At 48.1% G+C, this 23,843-nt stretch overlaps 1 protein-coding gene across 2 annotated transcripts in view; it reads right to left on the reverse strand.

Moving 5' to 3' along the window:
• Nucleotides 1–207: 207 nt before the first annotated feature.
• The window catches only part of FZR1 (fizzy and cell division cycle 20 related 1), a 29,823-nt gene continuing 6,187 nt past the window's right edge, over nt 208–23,843 (reverse strand). For both annotated transcript variants that reach the window (XM_080989014.1, XM_080989015.1), the window contains exons 2-14: nt 23,657–23,831; nt 22,051–22,176; nt 21,398–21,461; nt 20,335–20,462; nt 17,584–17,666; nt 16,065–16,248; nt 13,969–14,034; nt 12,855–12,957; nt 9,716–9,900; nt 6,914–7,147; nt 5,501–5,605; nt 2,132–2,224; nt 208–1,837 (exon numbers count right to left, since the gene is read on the reverse strand). In XM_080989014.1, the coding sequence (XP_080845140.1) occupies nt 1,796–1,837; nt 2,132–2,224; nt 5,501–5,605; nt 6,914–7,147; nt 9,716–9,900; nt 12,855–12,957; nt 13,969–14,034; nt 16,065–16,248; nt 17,584–17,666; nt 20,335–20,462; nt 21,398–21,461; nt 22,051–22,176; nt 23,657–23,725 (1,482 nt within the window). In that variant the 5' untranslated portion in view covers nt 23,726–23,831 and the 3' untranslated portion in view covers nt 208–1,795. The remainder of the gene's footprint in view (nt 1,838–2,131; nt 2,225–5,500; nt 5,606–6,913; nt 7,148–9,715; nt 9,901–12,854; nt 12,958–13,968; nt 14,035–16,064; nt 16,249–17,583; nt 17,667–20,334; nt 20,463–21,397; nt 21,462–22,050; nt 22,177–23,656; nt 23,832–23,843) is intronic.

A 23,843-nucleotide genomic window follows, 5' to 3' on the forward strand; every position in this document is an offset into this window, starting at 1 on the left:
TAAGTTGACAGCTATGGGTAGGCGCAATCCACGGGCTGGGGTGCGAATATGCAACATTCCCCACCCCGCCTTACAAGGGGGTGCACCAGATTGCAGGAATTTGAGGAGGGGACAGGCGGGAGGGGGAAGCAGAGAGAATAAGCGCCTGAAAACTCCCCCACCCCCCAGCAAAGCTTTCGAAAAACACCACACGCTGGGGGCGAAGGCCGCTTTTGAAATCCACATGTCCTTTTAATGCCAGATACACTGAATTTCCCCCCAAGGTATTGTTTACAAAGGTAGCCGCGTCTGACCTCTTGCCGGCAGGAAGGGGAGTTTTGGGGGTAGAGAAAAAGCGCTATCCCAAATATTAATTCTCAGAACTTTCGCCAACTTGCGGCCTGAAATAGCCGCGTGTGCCAAATGCGAACTTACAAGCCTTCGCTCGTTGTAAATCGCCTCTTTGCCAAATCGAATCGACAGACGTGGACAGACACACAAACGCACACGGGGTATTTGTTTGAAGGCAGGCGCCCCAGCTTTTCACGAAAGCCCGACAGCGACTAGTCCCCAAGAAGCTCAACATTGCTTTCTAACCGCGGGGCACACGGACTCAACATGGCACGCTCTCTTAACAGAGGCAGACGAGAGAGATGGAGGGAGAGAAAAAGACGAGAGAAAAGAGGTTCTTCACTGGGATGCTTGCTCAGAAGTCAGCCCATCGACGGTTCTGCGCTAATCGCACTCGGCACTCCCGCCGGGATTCCGGGGTTTAAAAGCCCTTCCGGGATCCAGAAGCTTGCAGAGCCAAAGGCTCAACCTCGCGTGGCTGCACTCCCAGCGCCCGTAACAACTGGGAACCGGGAATCCAACATGTTTCCCGCATCCCTGACCCGAGAAGAGGTCTTCCCCGTTCTCAGAAAGAGGACGCCTCTTCTACGAACTACCAACCTCTTGCACGCAGCTGGGAGTGGCGATTCGCCGAGCCTCCCTCTTAAGTTCCCGGGTTTCCCGGCTCCCGCCGTTCCTGACCGCTTTTGCAACAGCTGGAGGCGGCTGCCAGTTCCACCCTGGTCTGGATTTAAGAGGCTTTTCCCCGCCGCTCTCAGGACAGAATGCCTCTTCCAGACAAGTGATCTTGCAAGCGATTAATCCTTTTTGTTTTTAAGCGAGGATGCGTTGCTAGACTGCATCCACCACCCTGGAGCAGCCATTTGGGTAGGCAGGCATCATTGTTTCTGGGCAAAAGCATCCCAGACACACAAGGGGGGGGGGGGCGCGAAATTTAAGAGCAGGGGGTAATCGTTCCTCCGTGTTTGTTGCTTTTTAAAATCACGGGCACTGGTCTCTTCCCACACACTCACAAGTGCTGGTTTCGCCCCAGAGCAAAAGAGACAGGGGGGAAAAGCGGGGGGGGGGGGGGAGACGGACAAGAGCAGGCATTTTGGCTGCATCTGGCAAGTGCCCCCCCCCAGGACGGAAACAACCTCATTCCTGTCTTTTTGAAAAACAGGCCCCAAAATATACATGTTATATTTACTCTCCGGGCTCCAAGGAAGGAATAGAATTGGTCCAGAGGTTCCCCTGCAACCAAATAATATCCGATAACATTCACACTCAGATATTTAATAAAGGATCTTTTGAGGTCCCCCTCCCCCAAACATCTGAATATCTTTTTTTTGGGGGGGGGACACATCGCCCCACTCCCTCCCTGTTCCCCCCACCCCGAGATGACGGCCCGAGGTCCCACGCAGGCCAGTTTAGTGGTTCTCCACCCCAAAGCACAGTCTCTTGTTCCGTGGTCCTGTTTTCTTTTCTACCGTATCCTGGTGAAGAGGTTAAGGACCGACACGGACTCCTGAAAGGAAGGAGAAGGGATGGTTAGCGTGCCTGCCGCGTTCCCTCTGCGACTCGTGGCCAAGGGCTTGGGACGAGAGGATGCTCGTCTGAAGGGACAGGTTACCCAAAACTGACTGTGTAGTCACCCCAACTAGGCCCCCCTAAACTTCCAAAAATTCTTTCTTTGAGGATTCATTAGCTAAAATGCCTTAGCTTGAGCTGTATAGCTGTAAACCACGAAGTAGCTGAATAAACAAAGCCTTCTCCTCTTCTCAGTCCACGAAGGTGTAATAGATGGCCTTGTCTACCTTACCTTGGTGGAGCGGGTTTTGCTGAAGACGTTCCAAAACCTCAGCGTCTCGTCCCCGGCGCCCGTCACGATGGCCTCTCCGTCGGGTGACATCGCCTGCAGAAGGGAAGAAACGGGGTCGGTGGCAGAGCACGTCGTGGAAATCAGGCTCTCCCCATTCAAGCCCATGAGGACTAACACCTTAACTTTAGATTTTGGGGAACGCGACCCCCCCCCCCGCCTGAAACCCCGGAAAGCCATTGCCAGCCAGGGCAGATGATACGGGGACAGGTGGGCACAATGGTCTGATTCTGCATAAAGCTTTTCTGCAGAGACGCATATCCCTAATCATTTTGTGAATCTAAGCTTGGCCTCATTGAGGGACAGTATTTCAACATGAGTAGGGAAATGAGAGTACCCCTCAACATTTTTCAAAGAAAAAAAGCACTATATATCTATTAAATTTTCTGTACTGCAATTTAGAATACACATTTAAACTTCCTTAAAATATAAATGACTTCCCTTCTTCTCTTTCCATGGTTCATTTTGCATATCCTAAATCCCTGCATATGGGACGCAGGTGGTGCTGAGGGTTAAACCACAGAGCCTAGGACTTGCTCATCAGAAGGTCGGCGGTTCGAATCCCCTCAACGGGGTGAGCTCCCATTGCTCGGTCCCAGCTCCTGCCAAACTAGCAGTTGGAAAGCACATCAAAGTGCAAGTAGATAAAAAGGTACCGCTCCGGTGGGAAGGTAAACGGCGTTTCTGTGCACTGCTCTGGTTCGCCAGAGGTGGCTTGGTCATGCTGGCCACATGACCCGGAAGCTGTACGCCGGCTCCCTCGGCCAGTAAAGCACGATGAGCGCCGCAACCCCAGAGTCGGCCGCGACTGGACCTAATGGTCAGGGGTCCCTTTACCTACCTATAAATCCTTGCATATTCCATTATTACATCCCTCAAAACTTATTTGCACTGTTGAATTTATCTTAATGCTGCTGGCGTTCTCAGCTGTACACATTCCCTCCCCATATAATCAATAAACATTCTCCAATCTTCTTTAAACCTATGTTCTCCTTGTTCTCTTATTCTATATGTTAAGCCTGCGAGCTGCGCATATTCCATCAGCTTAAGTTGCCATACTTCTTTGGTGGGACCTCGCTCGTTTTCCATTTTTGGGCTAACGAAACACGGGCCGCAGTTGTTGAACACATAAACAACCTTTTTGACACCTGGGAATATGACCCCTGGGAATTTAGAGGAAGAGCTGTGGTTCGGCAGCAGAGCACCCTCTTGGCCCCAAACATTTCCTGGAAGGGTTGGGAACGGTTGAAGCTCCCCCAAGGGCAGCTGCATCAGCTCTGAAATCCCATCAGGCCGCTTCCTAGATCCTGTAGTGATCAGGTGGGATTGCTATGAGGAATTATAACAAATATTGTTGTTGTTGTTTAGTCGTGTCCGCCTCTTCGTGACCCCCTGGACCAGAGCACGCCAGGCACTCCTGTCTTCCACTGCCTCCCGCAGTTTGGTCAAACTCATGTTGGTCGCTTCGAGAACACTGTCCAACCATCTCGTCCTCCGTCGTCCCCTTCTCCTTGCGCCCTCCATCTTTCCCAGCATCAGGGTCTTTTCCAGGGAGTCTTCTCTTCTCCCAAGGTGGCCAAAGTCTTGGAGCCTCAGCTTCAGGATCTGTCCTTCCAGTGAGCACTCAGGGCTGATTTCCTTCCGAATGGAGAGGTTGGATCTTCTTGCAGTCCATGGGACTCTCAAGAGTCTCCTCCAGCACCAGAATTCAAAAGCATCCATTCTTCGGCGATCAGCCTTCTTTATGGTCCAGCTCTCACTTCCATACACCACTACTGGGAAAACCATAGCTTGAACTATACGGACCTTTGTCGGCAAGGTGATGTCTCTGCTTTTTAAGATGCTATAACCAATATAGAGAAAGCCATCTGTGTCAGCAATGAAAGCATTGCGTTGACTGGGTTTAAACTATTTTGATATGATTCTTGATCAATCCACACCTCTGCATCCCTGTTCCATTTCTCTTTCTTAGGAGTCACGTACAAGGACAGGCAGGCATCCTGGGTCCTCAAAGACAGTGGGCAATTTCTTTGATGTAGCTTTTCAGATATGTTAATCTTAGGATGTTAATCTTAGGGCCAGGAAACAGGTTTCACGTTACAGTGGTACCTCGCAAGACGAAAAACGCGCTAGACGAAAGAGTTTTCCGTTTTTTGAGTCGTTCCGCAAGACAAATTTCCCTATGGGCTTGCTTCGCAAGACGAAACGTCTTGCGAGTTCTTGCGAGTTTGTTTCCTTTTTCTTAAAGCCGCTAAGCCGCTAATAGGCGCTAAGCCGTTAATAGCCGCTAAGCCGCTAATAGCCGTGCTTCGCAAGACGAAAAAACCTCAAGACGAAGAGACTCGCGGAACGGATTAATTTTGTCTTGCGAGGCACCACTGTAAGGTGATAATGATCGCTGGCCTCCTGGCCATCCTTCTTATCATGAATATTGCTTGTTTATGACCTCCGGGGTTGCCAAATGTACTCCTTTGTAGTTCTGTTCTTCCTTTAAGTAAAAGGGACCCCTGACCATTAGGTCCAGTCGTGGCCGACTCTGGGGTTACGGTGCTCATCTCGCTTTACTGGCCGAGGGAGCTGGTGTACAGCTTCCGGGTCATGTGGCCTGCAGGACTAAGCCGCTTCTGGAGAACCAGAGCAGCGCACAGAAACGCCGTTTACCTTACCACCGGAGTGGTACCTAGTTATCTACTTGCACTTTGACGTGCTTTCGAACTGCTAGGTGGGCAGGAGCAGGGACCGAGCAACGGGAGCTCACCCCGTCGTGGGGATTTGAACCGCCGACCTTCTGATCGGCAAGCCCTAGGCTCTGTGGTTTAACCCACAGTTTACCCTGTGCTTAATTAGTTTTGGTAGTTTAACTTTGTCCCCACGTGGGGTTTCTTGAAATGCTCAGAAGAAATCTGATTGGTTCTTATGAACACTCTGTAAAAAGTTCTTTTGTAAATAAAACGACCTGGGCCCAAGGGTGGAGACAGAGATTATTATACGGACCCTTCCCAGAGTCTTGCTGGTTCAAGCCTCTGCGTGTATTCTTATTAATCAGAGTGCAATCCTTCCCTTTGCTTTGGGAACAGATCCCTGGCAGGGAATGTTTCTGGGAAGGAGGGAGGTTGCTGCAAAGGATGGACACCCCCCAAAAAAAGCTACCCAGTCTGCCTCAGATTTTGGAGCTGCTTTCGCATTCAAAATACCCCAGAACAAAGGAAAAAGAAAACAGCGAACAACAACAACAATGCAAGCATAAGCAACAGGCCAAAAAGGCTTCCACAGAGAGGGGTTTATTTTTGGAGGGGGGGGACAGTTACTCACCAGGTAGAGGACTCTGTAAGAATGCCCGGTTAGCTTTGCGACTTGAGTCAAGGACGGGTATTTCCAGACGAGGATCTGGTTCTGAGAGTATCCGTGAGTGCTCACCTAGAGAGAAAAAGAGAGAGAGAGAAAGAGAGAGAGAGAGAGAGATATGAGTACGTGGACTTAAAAATGGAAAGCGTAATGCTGTCGGGTCAACAACTCCTCAAAAGATTCCATCAACGGTGTCTCTGGAAATGTTTACACATCACTTGGGAAGACAGGCAAACTAATGCCAGGGGACTGGAAGAAGCAAAGATCACCAGTGTCGAAGCGATGATTCTAAAACATCCACTTCGTTGGACTGGTCATGTTGTGCGGATGCCTGATGATCGTCTTCCAAAGCGACTACTCTATTCCAAACTTAAGAATGGAAAGCGTAATGCTGGTGGTCAACAAAAGAGGTCTAAAGACTCTCTCAAGGCAAATCTAAAATGTAGTATAAACACTGACAACTGGGAAACACTGGCCTGCGAGCGCTCCAGTTGGAGAACAGCCTTGACCAAAGGTGTCGTGGGCTTTGAAGACACTCGAACTCAGGACGCAAGGGAGAAACGTGCTAAGAGGAAGGCACGCTTGGCAAACCCTCACTAGGATCAACTCCGGCCCGGAAACCAATGTCCCCACTGTGGAAGGATGTGGGGATCCAGAATTGGCCTCCATAGTCACTTATGGACTCACTGCTAAAACCCTGTTTTGGAAGACAATCTTACTCGGCTACAAGGGATCGCCAAAGAAGAAAAGAAGACAGAGAAAGAGAGAGAGAGGGAGGGAGGGAGGAATATCACCAGGCTAACACTGTGATGTTGGAAAGCAGAGGAGGAACAAGCTGTACCGAGCCCTGGTGAGGAAGCAGAGGCAGTTTTACCCCTGCGCCTGATGGGGCTGGGGCACCCCTAAAGCAGCCTGCCAAATAAACCCGCCTAAGTTACTAGGGGGACGCGGGTAGCGCTGTGGGTTAAACTACAGAGTCTAGGGCTTGCCGATCAGAAGGTCGGTGGTTCGAATCCCGGCGATGGGGTGAGCTCCCGTTGCTCAGTCCCTGCTCCTGCCAATCTCGCAGTTCGAAAGCACGTCAAAGTGCAAGTAGATCAATAGGTACCGCTCCGGCGGGAAGGTGAACGGCGTTTCCGTGCGCTGCTCTGGTTCACCAGAAGTGGCTTAGTCCTGCTGCCACATGACCCGGAAGCTGGACGCCGGCTCCCTCGGCCAATAAAGCAAGATGAGCGCCGCAACCCCAGAGTTGGTCACGACTGAACCTAATGGGCAGGGTCTCTTTACCTTAAAGTAACTAGGAAAATAAAGTGCCAGCCCTCCAGGGGATGGGCAGGCAAAGGATAGGGAGAAGCACACAGGAGACGAGGACTCCCTTACCAGCTCGTTGGCGTGCTTGGACCAGGCGAGGTTGCAGACTTGCGACCCGGTGTCAATGCACTGCAGAGGCTGTCCGGTCAGCGTGTTCCAGAAACGTATACAGCGGTCCGCTGTCCCACCACCGGAAGCCAGCAGCCCATGCTGGTGGGGGGACCAGGCGATCGCCTTGACGGCTGCAAGGTGCTCTGTGTACTGCTGGACGGGGCTGAGGCTGGAGTGGTTCCACACAAGGAGCTGCGAGGGAGGGAGAGGGAGTCGTCACCGGCAGCCCCGTTTTTCGGGCAGGGGGTGACAGAACTAGAGTTTTGTCTGAGACCCTCCCTGCCCGCAGACTGTCTGGCCAGAGTGGTGCAAGCTCTGGTTATCTCCCACTTTGACTACTGCCATGCGCTCTCCGTGGGGCTACCTTTGAAGGCGACCCAGAAACTACAACTAATCCAGAATGCGGCAGCTAGACTGGGGACTGGGAGCGGCCGCCGAGATCATATAACACCGGTCTTGAAAGACCTACATTAGCTCCCAGTACGTTTCCAAGCACAATTCAAAGCGTTGGTGCTGACCTTGAAAGCCCTAAACGGCCCTGTATCCCTGAAGGAGCCTTTCCACCCCCATCTTCCAGCCCAGACACCGGGGTCCATCTCCTGAGGGCCTTCTGGCGGTTCCCTCCCTGCGAGAAGTGAGGTTACAGGGAACCAGGCAGAGGGCTGTCTCGGTGGTGGCACCCACCCTGTGGAACGCCCTCCCATCAAATGTCAAGGAGATAAACATCTATCTGAATTTTAGAAGACTTCTGAAGGCAGCCCTGTTTAGGGAAGCTTTTTTTTTTTTTTTTTTAAATATTTATTGGGGTTTACAATAAAAATGAATATAATAAACAGTATAACATATATCTTAACATAATTTCACATTTTCTTTGGACTTCCTCACATCTCCCGCTCCCACTTTCATCATTATAACTTTTTGCCAGCAATTTATTATCTTATTTGCATTCTTATGTCCCATCTGTATATTTATAATCTTATAATTCTCAAAAAGGTTTATATTTTCTCAATCTCGCTTATTATCTTAAATCATCTAATTTAGTGGTGCTCAATTATTTATGATCTAGCATGTTTAGGGAAGCTTTTAATGTTTAATATACTATTGTATTTTAATATTCTGTTGGAAGCCGCCCAGAGTGGCTGGGGAAACCCAGCCAGTTGGGCAGGGTATAAATATCATCATCATCACCATCATCATCATCTATTACCCTTGCTGGTACCTTTCCCAGGAAAATCAGAGGCTCACTATGTCACGTTCCTATTGGAAGACCGGACAAACACTAGAACAGTAGTGGCGAAGTTTTTATCAGTGGTTGCAAGAACCAATGATCCTTATCTTTAAGTCTGAACAAAATGCTTGTTTAACCCGGAGGTAGGCTGCCTGAATTGTGCCTTGCTTTGTAATGATTTGTTGGGTCTCTGGACCGTAATAAAGATTGATTGATTGATTGATTGATTGATTATTATTGTTGCTCTGCTAAATATACATTGGGATCTGCTCTGGATCGAAACTGAGTAGAATTCCACGGCAACTGTACCTCGTACCTACGTGACCGCCTCTCCTGGTATGCCCCGTGGAGGACCTTAAGGTCCATATATAGCAACATCCTAGAGGTCCCAGGCCCTAAGGAAGTTAGATTAGCCTCAACCAGAGCCAGGGCCTTCTCAACACTGGCTCCGTCCTGGTGGAACGCTCTGTCCCTTGAGACCAGGGCCCTGCAGGATCTGATTTCTTTCCGCAGGGCCTGTAAGACAGAGTTGTTCCACCTGGCCTTTGGCTCAGAGTCAGTTTGATTCCCTCCCCCTCTTTCTTTTTCCTTTCTCCTCCTGTGAAGAGATTGCACCCTAACTGTTTTAATGTTGTATCTTAAATCTTTTAAATTGCATTTTAATCAACTTGTTTTTATTATTGGTTGTTAGCCGCCCTGAACCCGGTCTTGGCTGCGGAGGGCGAGGTATAAATAAATTATTATTATTATTATTATTATTATTATTATTATTATTACTACTACTATTATTATTATTCCCCCAAAATTATTAGTTTTCACAATTTTATAAACCAACAAGACAAACAAACATAAATCATAGCCTTATTGAAAATTACAGTTATTAACTTTGTTAAGTGACTTCCTCGCTTCCCCTTGGTTGAATTTCATTGCATGTCCTTTTAAAGGTTTTCCAAATCCCAATTCTTATGAAATTTAACTTAAAACATTAATATCCTTAGATCTTCACCTTATGGAATGAAACATATTAATTCATCACTTAACATAAATAAAATCCTAAGGCCATTAGGTATCTGCAAGCTATTTGCAGTTAGTTTAACTTAACAAATTTAACTAAATAATCATTACAGTGGTGCCTCGCAAGACGAAATTAATCCGTTCCGCGAGTCTCTTCGTCTTGCGGTTTTTTCATCTTGCGAAGCACGGCTATTAGCGGCTTAGCAGCTATTAACGGCTTAGCGGCTATTAACGGCTTTGCGGCTTTAAGAAAAAGGAAACAAACGCGCAAGAACTCGCAAGACGTTTCGTCTTGCAAAGCAAGCCCATAGGGAAATTCGTCTTGCGGAACGACTCAAAAAACGGAAAACCCTTTCGCCTAGCGAGTTTTTCGTCTTGCGAGGCATTCGTCTTGCGGGGCACCACTGTAAATCTATTCCACTCTTCCTGATACTCCTCCTCCTTCTGGTTGCGGACTCTTCCGGTTAGGTCGGCTAGCTCCGAAAATTCCATCATATTATTATTATTATTATTATTACCTTGTTGTCGTTCCCGCCGGACGCGAGGAGCTGGTGGTCGGTCGACCACTTGAGTCCGCAGACTTCCTGCCTGTGGCCTTGGAGGCGGCGTTCGGACTGAAGGGGGGGCGTCCGGATATCTCTCTGCAGGATCATCCGGTCCCGGCTGCCGGAAGACAGTTGGTCCGCGTTCCACGCCAGGGCACCTGGAGCATTGAGAATAACAATAATAATAAATTTTATTTATATCCTGCCCTCCCCAGCCGAAGCCGGGCTCAGGGCGGCTAACAACAATAAGATAGTACAACATAAAAAAGCCAATGCAATTCTGGGCTGCATCAACAGGAGTATAGCATCTAGATCAAGGGAAGTAATAGTGCCACTGTATTCTGCTCTGGTCAGACCTCACCTGGAGTACTGTGTCCAGTTCTGGGCACCACAGTTCAAGAAGGACACTGACAAATTGGAACGTGTCCAGAGGAGGGCAACCAAAATGGTCAACGGCCTGGAAACGATGCCTTATGAGGAACGGCTAAGGGAGCTGGGCATGTTTAGCCTGGAGAAGAGGAGGTTAAGGGGTGATATGATAGCCATGTTCAAATATAGAAAAGGATGTCACATAGAGGAGGGAGAAAGGTTGTTTTCTGCTGCTCCAGAGAAGCGGACACGGAGCAATGGATCCAAACTACAAGAAAGAAGATTCCACCTAAACATTAGGAAGAACTTCCTGACAGTAAGAGCTGTTCGACAGTGGAATTTGCTGCCAAGGAGTGTGGTGGAGTCTCCTTCTTTGGAGGTCTTTAAGCAGAGGCTTGACAACCATATGTCAGGAGTGCTCTGATGGTGTTTCCTGCTTGGCAGGGGGTTGGACTCGATGGCCCTTGTGGTCTACTCCAACTCTATGATTCTAACATTCTAAAATCATTTCATTATAAAATCAGTTCAAATCAAATTGATGGCAACCATTAGGCTAAAGTTCTGTGAAGATTGCCAAAGGAGGGAGTCAGGCTGTGCCCTGGCCAAAGGCCTGGTGGAACAGCTCTGTCTTGCAGGCCCTGCAGAAAGATGTCAAGTCCCGCAGGGCCCTAGTTTCTTGGGACAGAGCGTTCCACCAGATCGGAGCCACGTCCGAAAAAGCCCTGGCTCTGGTTGAGGCCAGCCTAACCTCTCTGTGGCCTGGGACCTCCAGGATGTTTTTGTTTGAAGACCGTAGGTTCCTCCGTGGGACATACCAGGAGAGGCGGTCCCATAGTTACGAGGGTCCTAAGCTGTATAGGGCTTTAAAGGTTAAAACCAGCACCTTAAACCTGATCCTGTACCCCACCGGGAGCCAGTGCAGCTGGTATAGCACCGGGTGAATGTGATCTTGCAGCAAGGACCCCGTAAGGAGTCTCGCACCCGCTGGAGTTTCTGGGGAGGCGCGGGGAGGAAGGGATGCAGACAGACACAGGGAAACTGAACACCCTGGCACCATCAGTGAGCACCCGTGTGCCCCTGCTTGTTAGAAACACCGCCCACCGCTTGCTGAGCCTCCCTTGCTGCTATTGGCTGAGCTGCTGTGAGGTCACAGCATGCCCACAAGCAACCCCAACCCACCCAGTTAAGCCAGCAGCAGCAGAACCACCACCAGTGAAACGGATTAACACTCTTAGACCCTCCAACACACAGGCCTTGTTGGTATTGTTGAGGCTGCCCGGGACAGGGCCTTCTCGGTGGTAGTTCTGTGTGTGCTGTATGTTCTCCCTGGTGCAATGTGTCTGTCTCCCCACTGAAGGAGCGTCTCCACCCCCATCGTCCAGCCCGGACGCTACGATCCGGCACCGAGGACCTTCTGGCGGTTCCCTCGCCGAGAGAAGCGAAGCTACAGGGAACCCGGCAGAGGGCCTTCTTGGTGGTGGCTCCCGCCCTGCCGTCAGATGTCAAGATGAGTCGCTATATAACCTTTAGAAGAACACCAGAAGGCAGCACTATATAAGGAAGCTTTCCAATTATGTTTTTATAGATGTTGGAAGCCGTCTAGAGTGGCTGGGGCTACCCAGTTGGATGGGCAGGATACGAATACAGTGGTCCCTTGGTTCTCAAACTTAATCCGTTCCAAAACCAAAGCGTTTCAAAACCAAGGTGCGCTTTCCCATAGAAAGCAATGCAAAACGGATTGATCCGTTCCAGACTTTTAAAAACAACCCCTAAATCAGCCATTGAACGTGGATTTTACTATCTAACGAGACCATTGATCCATAAAATGAAAGCAATAAATGATGTACTGCAGTCGCAAAATCAATCAATCAGTAGCTGAACTGGGTTCCACACAGTCACCGAAACAAAACAAAAAGAGCCGCAGAAACAAAAATGCAAAATAAATAGCAAAGACAGACAGACCTCAGCGTAACACTCAAATCGGAAGCGTTAACACTCAAAACGGAGCACATTCGTCTTCCGAAAATAGTTCGCAAACCAGAACACTTAATTTCCGGGTTTGCAGTGTTTAAGTTCCAAGCTTTTTGAGTCCCAAGGCGTTTGAGAACCAAGGGACCACTGCAATAAGTTGCTATTAATATTCTTATTTCTGTAGGGCTTCGCATGGGGCTTTTAGGAAATTGGCGTTCGGTTTATGCGTTCTGCTTGCCCCACTTTTGATATACGATATCTTTATTGTCATTGTCCCATGCAGAACAATGAAATTGAAAAACTACGTAAAACTACTACAAAACTACATAAAACATTCAAAAACCCCTAAAAACTCTGAAACCCCATTTTAAAATACACTATACTATAGAGACCCCTTATGCTGCGTTTAGAACCAGAATTGCATTTGCGTAGAAACTGTTTCTCAGGCGGCTAGTCCTGGCCTTTATAACCCTGGACCTTCTTCCAGAAGGCAGAAGCTGAAAGAGATCATTTCCGGGGTGCGCACTATCCTGCGCTATCTCTGCCGCTTTCTTATGGCACCTGGAAACGTAGATTTGATCTAAGGTGGGAAGAGTGCACCCAATTATTCTCTCTGAAGTCTTTACAACCCTGGACAGCATTGTTTTTCCCCTGGCCGTGCAGCTCCCAAACCACACACACAGACCGTAAGTTAATACACTCTCCAGAGTGCAATGGTAAAATGCCCTCAACAGGTCCACTGAGAGATTGTTTTTCCGGAGGATTTCCTTACCTACTCTGGCTGTGTGCCCTTCCAGCATGGAGAGCTTCTTGCCGGCTCCAGCGTCCCAGATCTGTACAAAGCCCTTGTGGGTCCCGACCGCTACCAAGTTGCCCTAATCGGGGAGAAGGGATGCAAAGGGTGAGAACCTCCGAGAGCCGGGTGGCAAGGTTTGGAGGGCCACATTCAGCCCCAGGGCCAAAGGATCCCCCCTAATAATAATAATTTTTTATTTATACCCCGCCCTCCCCAGCCAAGACCGGGCTCAGGGCGGCTAACAACCAATAATAAGTTGATTAAAATACAATTTAAAAGATTAAGATACAACATTAAAACAATTAGGGAGCAGTCTCATCCTAGGAGGAGAAAGGAAAAGAAAAAGGGGGAGGGAATCAAACTGATTCTGAGCCAAAGGCCAGGCGGAACAACTCTGTCTTACAGGCCCTGCGGAAAGAGATCAGATCCTGCAGGGCCCTGGTCTCATGAGGCAGAGCATTCCACCAGGCCGGAGCCAGTGTTGAAAAGGCCCTGGCTCTGGTTGAAGCCAATCTAACTTCCATAGGGCCCGGGACCACTAGGGTGTTGCTATTTATGGACCTTGAGCCTCTCGCCTCTCCGTGGGGCATACCGGAAGAGGCGGTCCCGTAGGTACGAGGGTCCTAGGCCATGAAGGGCTTTAAAGGTCAAAACCTTAAATCTGACCCTGTACTCCAGCAGGAGCCAGTGCAGTTTGAAAAGCACTGGGTGAATCTGCTCCCATGGCAGGGACCCCGTGAGGAGCCTCGCTGCAGCATTCTGCACCCGCTGGAGTTTCTGGGACAGCTTCAAGGGCAGCCCCGAGTAGAGCGAATTACAGTAGTCAAGCCTGGAGGTGACCGTCGCATGGGTCACTGTGGCCAGGTCGGGGCGGGAAAGGTAAGGGACCAACTGCTTGATGCGGCGAAGGTGGAAAAATGTCGCCTTGGCTGTTGTTGTAACCTGCGCCTCCATGGAAAGGGAGGCGTCAAGGATTACACCCAAACGCTTAACGGAAGGCAATGGCACTAATTGGCCTAGCCTCGCCATCACATCCCTGCCCGCCATTCACAACCGCTGCGCTTTGGCAGAAACCTGACGGCGTACTCACCCGCTCTGACCACCCGACGGAGGTGACGGAATCGCCTTCCACGGAGAGGTCGCACAGCCGGGTCACCTTGGGAGAAAGAGGAGAGGGGAGACAAGGAAGAAAGAATGAGAAAAGGAGAGGGCACTGGGAGGGAAAGGAGGAGGGGACCGTTGACGTCGTGGGCCTCCCACAAGCAGCCTCGTCCCCAACAAGGAAGCATAAGACCGTAATAATAATAACGAGAGTTTCATTATACATAAGAGCCTGCCTGCTGGGTCAGGGCAATGGCCCACCAACTGCTAAAGGCAAAGGTAAAGGGACCCCTGACCATTAGGTCCAGTCGTCGCCAACTCTGGGGTTGCAGTGCTCATCTCGCTTTACTGGCCGAGGGAGCCGGCGTACAGCTTCCGGGTCATGTGGCCAGCAGGACTAAGCCGCTTCTGGCGAACCAGAGCAGTGCACGGAAACGCCGTTTACCTTCCCGCCGGAGCGGTACCTATTTATCTACTTTGCACTTTGACGTGCTTTCAAACTGCTAGGTGGGCAGGAGCAGGGACCGAGCAACGGGAGCTCACCCCGTCACTGCGGGGATTCGAACCGCCGACCTTCCGATCGGCAAGTCCTAGGCTCAATGGTTTACCCCACAGCTCCACCCGCGAATCCACCAACTGCTAGAAATGCCTTTTTTCTTTATTTTGGAAAATTAAAAAGGGGAAGAACACTTTTGTGCCTAAGCAGGTTTGATTAAAATATATATACAGTGGAAACTCAGTTTTCGAGCGTCTCAGAAGCTGAATGTTTCCATTTTCGAATGCTGAAAACCCAGAATTGCTTCTGTTTTCGAACGTGCCTCAGAAGTCGAACGACTCCCAAGGCGCATTTCTCGAATTCCCCACTGGAATCTTCTGGCCACCCGTTGCGCCTCGGTTGTCGGACGTTTTGAAAGTCGAACGGTCTTCCGGAACTGATTACGCTCGACGACCGAGATTCCACTGTGTATATATATATATATATATATGCCGCGCAGACTTCATCTGCTATTGGGAAGAACCCTCAGTTTGTAGGCAGGAGTCGCTATTTGGGGACACGCTCCCTCTACAAAGCCTCTGGAGCAGGGACTCAGGCAGAGAAGCAACAGGCAGACTCGGCCAAAGGCTGGAACATTTTGCCGGGCCTCCCATTAAGAGGTCAATTCAAAAGAGGCAAGAGGAAGGCAAAGGTGAATGTTATCCAACACCATGTCTCTGGAAAGGGCGAGTTTTTCTTCCAGTAGCTGTTTGTTTGTTTGTTTTGTAATCAGTGCCGGATTAACACCTCTGGTTACATACTTAATTTGTTCCGGAGGTCCGTTCTTAACCTGAAACTGTTCTTAACCTGAAGCACTACTTTAGCTAATGGGACCTCCCGCTGTTGCCGCCCAATTTCTGTTCTCATCCTGAAGCAAAGTTCTTAACCCAAGATACTATTTCTGGGTTAGCAGAGTCTGTAACCTGAAGCGTCTGTAACCTGAAGCGTATGTAACCCGAGGTACCACTGTATAGGCTAAACAAGCTCCAACTTAGGGCCCCACTGTCTTGGGCCCCCCAAAAAAATTTAAAGGGGAAAAAAAACTTGATGTATATTTCCAAAATATAAGATAAGAAACAAATACAGTGGTACCTTGGGTTAAGTACTTAATTCGTTCCGGAGGTCCGTTCTTAACCTGAAACTGCTCTTAACCTGAAGCACCACTTTAGCTAATAGGGCCTCCTGCTGCTTCTGTGCCGCCAGAACACAATTTCTTTCTCATCCTGAAGCAAAGTTCTTAACCCGAGGTACTATTTCTGAGTTAGCGGAGTCTGTAACCTGAAGCGTATGTAACCCGAGGTACCACTGTAAAATAAAACTTACATACAGCAACAGTGTTTTGTGTTGTGTCGGCTCCTAGGATGTAAGTCATGGGCCCCGCCTGCTCCCTAAAATATCACTGCTTTGCTCATTTCTGTATACAGCGGTACCTTGTATTTATATAATTGTATTTCAGTTCAACAATTACGTTGATAAAATACATATTTTGTGATGTACAAGTGGCTTGAGATACCTATTAGGCCCTGTTCGTAAGAAAATAAGGACTTTACCTGGCTGGTACAGGCACTCCACAGGTAGACACAGGTTCCGAGGCCGACGCTGAGAACGTTAAGGGACGACCAGTCGACCAGGTTTAGGTAGAAGTCGTCCTGAAGTTCCGGGGCATCCAATACTTTGAATGGGATCTTGGAGATTTTCCTCGTGGGCTTCCGAGGAGACCGTAGCAGCTTTTGGCTGTTTCGGCCGCGTGGGAAATTGGGGAAGAGGAAGAAGAGGGAGGAGGCATCATTATTCCCTCCAAACAGGGTGGATTTGATTTAAATAAAATCGAACTAAATCACAATCAACTCGACCGAAGGCTAAATCAAATCTAAATCACGATCTAAATCAAAACGATCTAAATCACAATCAACTCGACCGAAGTCTAAATCAAATCTAAATCATGATCTAAATCAAAACGATCTAAATCACAATCTAAATGAAATAGATCTAAATCACGATTCGAACCGCGATTTAAATCACTAGTCAGTAAGACTTGATTGAATTTTATTTTATTTTTAAACAGACAGACTCATTCTTGCTGTTATCATCTTAACATTTACAACCAGAGGAAGGTTTCATTTTTGGAATGATAAGGTTTTTTTTTTTACAGTTATAGCAAATTGATTTGGTTACACTGTTAGAAATACATAAGACAGACAATTATGAAATTATTGTGAGCTTTAATAAGTTGACTGTTTATATTCGGACAGCTTTTCTGCTGTACCTCACGGGAAGGAGAAAAACAATCGCGGGTACCGCTGTACAAAGTTAAAAAAGAGGCCTCAGTTAAGCATTGTGGAAAGATGCGCTCCAACTGTGTGCACAGAAAAGTTTCCAGCGAGCGTTTTAAAAAGTTGGCGCAGAAGACGCATGCCAAATCTCTGGTGGCAGAGGGTTCCACAGGACTGGGCCGGTGACACTAAAAGCTCGGTTTCTTGTTGCTGTCAAAGGAGCTCCAACAATTCAGGGAGCGACCAGTGACGCTCCTGCAGGTGATCTCGGTGGTCGAGTCGCAGAAGGACCCTGGAACTTAGTTCTACCTGCCCAGCAGAGTAACTGAGAGGGGGCAACCTGTCTGAGGAGCCCTTTGTTATAGGAATTCTAAGGTCTTATATATATATATATATATATATATATATATAAAATAAACGTTCATAAACGTACAAGGAAAACACATACGTAAGTTACAACAGAGCGTCTCCCCCTTCTGCAACTTTCCACGAAGCAAGGTCATTTTCTCTTTTAAACCGGGCGGCTGCAGAATCGGTGGTTTGGCTATATATACCGCTAAGCCACAGCAGGGTGTCTTCCCAAATTCCTGGCCAAAAAGGGGCTTATATGGCCCAGGGTAGCTCCTGGGAAACCTCAATTAGAAAGGGAACCTACTTAAGGACTCTATACGGGCTCTTGGGTACCCCATTAAGGGAAAAGGAGCAGTATTTTTCTTATAGCACCACCTCCGCAGGAAAACCTTCACCCTGTATTGTTGTGTTTCCTAAAACACTTCGCTAAAAAGGGAGCCCAAACCTTTTGTTGCTGACGGGCGAGAGCGAATAGGGGGAGACCTCATTGCCGTCGTCCGGGCTGGAGCGTTTCGTGGTGAGGGAGTACTGGACGGGCGAGAAGGCAGCACACACATTAAACCCAACATAAAGCTCAAACTGTTCTAAAGAAATAAAAAATCCATATTATTAAACAGGCAGCGCTAAGGCACCGCACCCACAGAAGGGAACCACAGATTATTAAATTGCAAAACCCTGACGGAAAAGGAATTTATTTTCTTCTTTTTGGCCTGGCGCCTATGAAGATATGATGGCAGCCATGCCGTGCCTCCCCAGGGATGGCTTTCTGCAAGCAGGGAGCCACCACTGAGAAGGCCCTGTCGATACCCCATGCACCTCCATCAAACAGCCCACGAAGGGCCTTGAGTGATGAGCAAAGGGTTCAATAACAATAACAACACCGGTCTTGAAGACCTGCATTGGCTACCAGCACGTTTCCGAGCACAATTCAAGGTGTTGGCGCTGACCTTGAAAGCCCTAAACAGCCCAGTAGACCTGAAGGAGCATCTCCACCCCCATTGTTCAGCCCGGACACCGGGGTCCATCTCCCGAGGGCCTTCTGGCGGTTCCCTCCCTGCAAGAAGCGAGGTTACAGGGAACCAGGCAGAGGGCCTTCTCGGTGGTAGCGCCTGCCCTGTGGAACACCCTCCCATCAGATGTCAAGGAAATAAGCAACTATCTGACATTTAGAAGACATCCGAAGGCAGCCCTGTTTAGGGAAGTTTTTAATGACTGATGTTTTAATGTATTTTTAATCTTTTGTTGGAATCCACCCAGAGTGGCTGGGGAAACCCAGCCAGATGGGCAGGGCATATTTTATTATTATTATTATTATTATTATTATTATTATTATTATTATTATTAATATCTCGCCCATCTTGCTGGGTTTCCCCAGCCACTCCGGGCGGCTCCCAACAGAATATTAAAAACACGATAAAACACAAACATTAAAAGCTTCCCTAAACAGGGCTGCCTTCAGATGTCTTCTAAAAGCCAGGTTGTTGTTTATTTCCTTGACATCTGATGGGAGGGCGTTCCACAGGGCGGGAGCCACCACCGAGAAGGCCCAGTTAAGTAGGGAGAGGCAGTTCTCAGATTCTGGCACTTCACAGATCAAAACCAGCGCCTTGAACTGAGCCCAGAAACCAACCAGAACCTAATAATACTTTTATCATAGAACTGTAGAGTTGAAAGGGAACCAAAGGTTAATCTGGTTCAAACCCCTGCTGCAATCATGAGGCTATGAGCAGAGTGATTTTGTGCTGAGGTACGTAAGCTGCTTAGCAGATTTCTTGAAATACAAGGCAGCACGTAAGTTTGAGAAAATAAGAACAAATCAATGGGGTGTGTGGCTAACCAGTGCCGCCCCCTAGATGTTATGGGGCATCAACTCCCATCATACAGCAAAGACACAGGCTCCCCACTCCTGCCTAAAGCACTGGTCCCCGAACGGGCGTGTTTTCCTCTACCCTCCTCATCCCTCTTTCCTTTTGGGTCTGAAGGAATGGGTTCCCCAAACCCAAAACTGACTGTGCAGGCAGATTGAAACTGCACCAAAATCCCTATTTTTCCTTAGCTAAAATCCATTAACTTGAGCTCTGAGACAATGTATAAACAAAAACCCGGCTATGCTCAAGCCCTCTCCTTTATCAGTTTGTGACGGCAAGGATGGCCTTCACTGTACCAGTAGAACAGAGAAGACACGTCCGTGCCTTATCTTATGTGCTGACCACAAAAGACGCACAGACCTAAGTCCGGGAACAACGCCAAAAGCGTGTTCTCGGAGATGACACCTCTTCCTCCAAGATAAAGAGTAGGAAGAAGAAGATCCTTTTATGGTCAGAAGTACAGGAAGGAATACCCTTTTATGGTTAAGAATACCAGAGCAATAATAATAAAAATAATAATTTATTATTTGTACCCCGTCCATCTGGCTGGGTTTCCCCAGCCACTCTGGGCAGCTTCCACAGAAACTAAAAATACACTAAAATATCACACATTAAAAACTTCCCTGAACAGGGCTGCCTTAAGATGTCTTCTGAATGTCAGGTAGTTATCGCTTTGACATCTGATGGGAGGGCGTTCCACAGGGCGGGCACCACCACCGAGAAGGCCCTCTACCTGGTTCCCTGTAGCTTTGCTTCTCGCAATGAGGGAACCGCCAGAAGGCCCTCGGCGCTGGACTCCAGCGTCCGGGCAGAACGATGGGGGTGGAGACGCTCCTTCAGGTCTACTGGGCCATTTAGGGCTTTGAAGGTCAACACCAGCACTTTGAATTGTGCTCGGAAACGTACTGGGAGCCAATGTAGGTCTTTCGGGACCGGTGTTATGTGGTCCCGGCGGCCGCCCCCAGTCACCATATGTGATGTCAACCTGCGTACATAGGCTGACGTGGATGGATTTATATGGGAAGGAGGGAGAGGGTGCCTGGAGGATATATATACTGCATGAAACTTGTCATTTCTTTGGACTTGCTGTGGACCTGATCACGCAAGTGCCTTCTGCTATCCGGAGAGCAGAAGAAACTTTTTCCTGGAATCAACCTCGGTGTCATTTGACTTTCTTCCTCCTGTCCCGGAGCAACGCAGACCCAATCGGTGAACTCCAATAAGGCTACACGTCATGTCCGGAACTGTACACTGGACCGGCTGGGAGTGTTTTCGACCGAAGGGTGAGCCCCTTGAGAGTCAGCGGACGAAATGAAGAAAACAAATACCGTGAAAAGGCTCTTTTTTTCCGGCGTGGAGGGCTGCAGCCTCCTGTCTTCCGTCTGGGGGTCTTGCACCTTCTCGATCCCGGCCCCCAAGAGCTCGTTCTTTAGCAAGGCTGAGTACGCAAGGCCATCTGCGGGGTTGAGAGAAGCGGGGGACTTCAAAGTCAAGCCTCGTTTAAAATAAAACAAAAACACTAACACATGGCCCCTGCCTTTTCCTTGCTTAAAGAGTCTTTTTAAAGCACCATAATCTGGACACAAGGGTATATGTTTACACGACAAAAGCATTTACTGATGCAAAGAATGAGGGTGAATAAAAATCAATGATTTTTTTAAAAATAAGAAGAAGAAGAATTGGATTTTCTTTATTTAAATCGGATTTTTAAAAAATTTAAATCAGATTTTTTTTAAATTTGAATCGGATTTTTAAAATAAAATGCTTCTGGAGGAAGAATCTTTCTGAAAATTTTCTATTTAAGTTCCATTGTAGTCCAACAATCAAAGAGGGGTGATAATCTCATTCCTCAAGTCTTTATAAAGAGAGCAAGCCAGAAGGGCATGTGCCACCGATTCGGGACTGCAGTCTCCGCAGGGAAAGAAGAGTTTTTCGTGTGGGATCTGTTGGAATCGAGTCCAGCCGAGGGCAAAAGACTCAATCTTGCGCATCTATATTTTGGAATTGCTAGGTTATGCAGATAGGGTGCCGGAGAGTCAAAACGGGAAGGTGGAAAACAGTTACAACCGTAGCAAGCAGGAGTACTGAGTCGATGAGGAGAGGCAGAATAGAGAGATAGTCTTTTGCAGGGTGGGCTGTTGGTGAACCAACAAGGACTCTTTTATAGACACTAAGAAATCTATTATGGCATAACCTGATGACATGGACTGCAGCGGGTGAAAGCTAAGCCAAAACAACACGGCAGTTATTTTGCTTCGAGGGACCCTCCTCTTTTCGCTGAACGGAAATAAACCTTGCAGTCTATCCAAACACAGAACACAGAGGCATAATAATAATAATAATAATAATAATAATAATAATAATTTTTAAGAGGCAGGTGTTCAGGTCTACCTTTGCCATTGTCTGAAGTCGCGTCCTTTGCTTTTCTGTTTTGACTCGGGGACTTTTCGTTTTCCTGCGAAGCGTAGAAAAAGAACGCTTGTCTGATGGTGCAAATCATTTTTCTGGGGTTGCGGCGCTCATCTCGCTTTACTGGCCGAGGGAGCCGGCGTACAGCTTCCGGGTCATGTGGCCAGCAGGACTAAGCCGCTTCTGGCGAACCAGAGCAGCGCACGGAAATACCGTTTACCTTCCCGCCGGAGCGGTACCTATGTATCTACTTGCACTTTGACGTGCTTTTGAACTGCTAGGTGGGCAGGAGCAGGGACTGAGGAACGGGAGCTCACCCCGTCATTGCGGGGATTCGAACCGCCGACCTTCTGATCGGCAAGTCCTAGGCTCTGTGGTTTAACCCACAGTGCCTCCCGCGTCCCATATATGTATAATAAATGTTCATAAATGTACAAGGCAAACACATATGTTAAGTATATAAACCACGTGTCTGCAATAGTACAGCAAACCCACAGCACCACCCATGTCCCTAATCAATCAATGTACCGTACTATAAAATAAATACAATAGTATCCGGAATGGATTAAGTTTGAGAACCAATGTACCACTGTAAAAAAAAGAAACAGCCAAGGGCACTTCCATGTGACGCTCACGTTTATCCTGTGGAAACTGATGCTCCAATTTGCCCCGGCTCGGGATGGGATGAACCTGTCGCCGTGCTTGCTGGGAGACGACACGGGGGAATTCGAAGGCGTCAGAGTCCTCCTCATGTCGGCAACCTGCAATTTGTGGGTGCCAAGCCGAGAAATCAGGCAACAGAGAAACACCCCCCCCCCCGTCATCAGAAGAGAGACCGTTGTCATTTCAACTTGGAACGGAGTTTCTTTAAGCTTTTAGATTTACTGCTTTTCTAACCCATACACCCAACACCTGCCCTCTGAGAAACTAGTAGGTTCTTCCTCTTTCCCTCCATTCTGTGGCGCCCAGGGTGGATAAAAATCAATGATTTTTTTTGTTTTAAATTGATTTTTTTCAAAAATCAGATTTTTTTGGAAGGAAAAATCTTTCTAAAGATTTTCTGTTTAAGTTACATTACAGTCCAAAGGCTATTCATCAGGAAATAAGATTTTGTTTGTGTGCTCAGACTCAGTGGTTTTCTATTGTTTAACCACATCCGTTAACAAACATGGATACATATGCTATAACGTTATTGTTTCGGTTAAATAAATAGTTTAAATTGTTATTAAGGAAATGATTTGCTTTTCTGCACAGTGGAAAAGTTGCGTTATCAGAGCTCAGAGACACATTTCCAGCCAGGGAAAAACTGGTTCAGAGTTTTTCTAGGAAGACTTCTAGGGCAGGCATAGGCAAACTCGGCCCTCCAGATGTTTTGGGACTACAACTCCCATCATCCCTAGCTAACAGGACCAGTGGTCAGGGATGATGGGAATTGTAGTCCAAAAACATCTGGAGGGCCGAGTTTGCTTATGCCTATTCTAGAGCAACACCATAAGGTAAGGTAAGGTAAGGTAAGGTAAGGTAAGGTAAGGTAAGGTAAGGTAAGGTAAGGCAAGGCAAGGCAAGGCAAGGCAAGGTAAGGTAAAGTAAGGTAAGGTAAGGTAAGCATACCATATTGTGATTATTGCCATTATGCCAATTTAGGAACTGAATGGACTTTATCTCCTGACCATCCATTGGACTTCGATTTCTCAGGACGTGTTGTGTTTGCATACAATGTGTTGGTCTATGGAATTACGCACTGTGAGATATTATATGTTGAATTGTGTTTGAAAAAGAAGTTACATAGCCCAAAAACAGCCTGTTAGGTTGTGTGTGTTGTTACCAGGATTGCATTTTACGTAACCTACGGTTTAGTATTTTGAATTCTGGTGCTGGAGGAGACTCTTGAGTCCCATGGACTGCAAGAAGATCAAACTGATCCATTGTTAAGGAAATCAGCCCTGAGTGCTCACTGGAAGGACAGATCCTGAAGCTGATGCTCCAGTACTTTGGCCTCCTCATGAGAAGAGAGGACTCCCTGGAAAAGACCCTGATGTTGGGAAAGATGGAGGGCGCAAGGGGACGACGGAGGAAGAGATGGTGGGACAGTGTTCTTGAAGCTACCAGCATGAGTTTGACCAAACTGCGGGAGGCAGTGGAAGACAGGAGGGCCTGGCGTGCTCTGGTCCAGGGGGTCACGAAGAGGCGGACACAACTAAACGACAACAACACGGTTTAGTAGTGCTTTGCAAGACTTACACAAGGCATCATGTTTTCATTCTGGATGTTGATTTGGCGGAGAAGGCGTCTTTCGTAGTCTTGATCCATGGTGGAAGCGGTCAAGGGGCGCGGGGGGAAGGAGAGAAGGGGAGCCAAGTGCCTTATAACAGCCTCACGCCCTGATGTTCATGGAGAGCAGGGGGTCCAGGGTGTGCTGGGGAGGGGA

Source organism: Podarcis pityusensis, assembly GCF_964106645.2.
Source record: "Podarcis pityusensis genome assembly, chromosome: 18".
Classification (NCBI taxonomy): Eukaryota; Metazoa; Chordata; class Lepidosauria; order Squamata; family Lacertidae; genus Podarcis; species Podarcis pityusensis.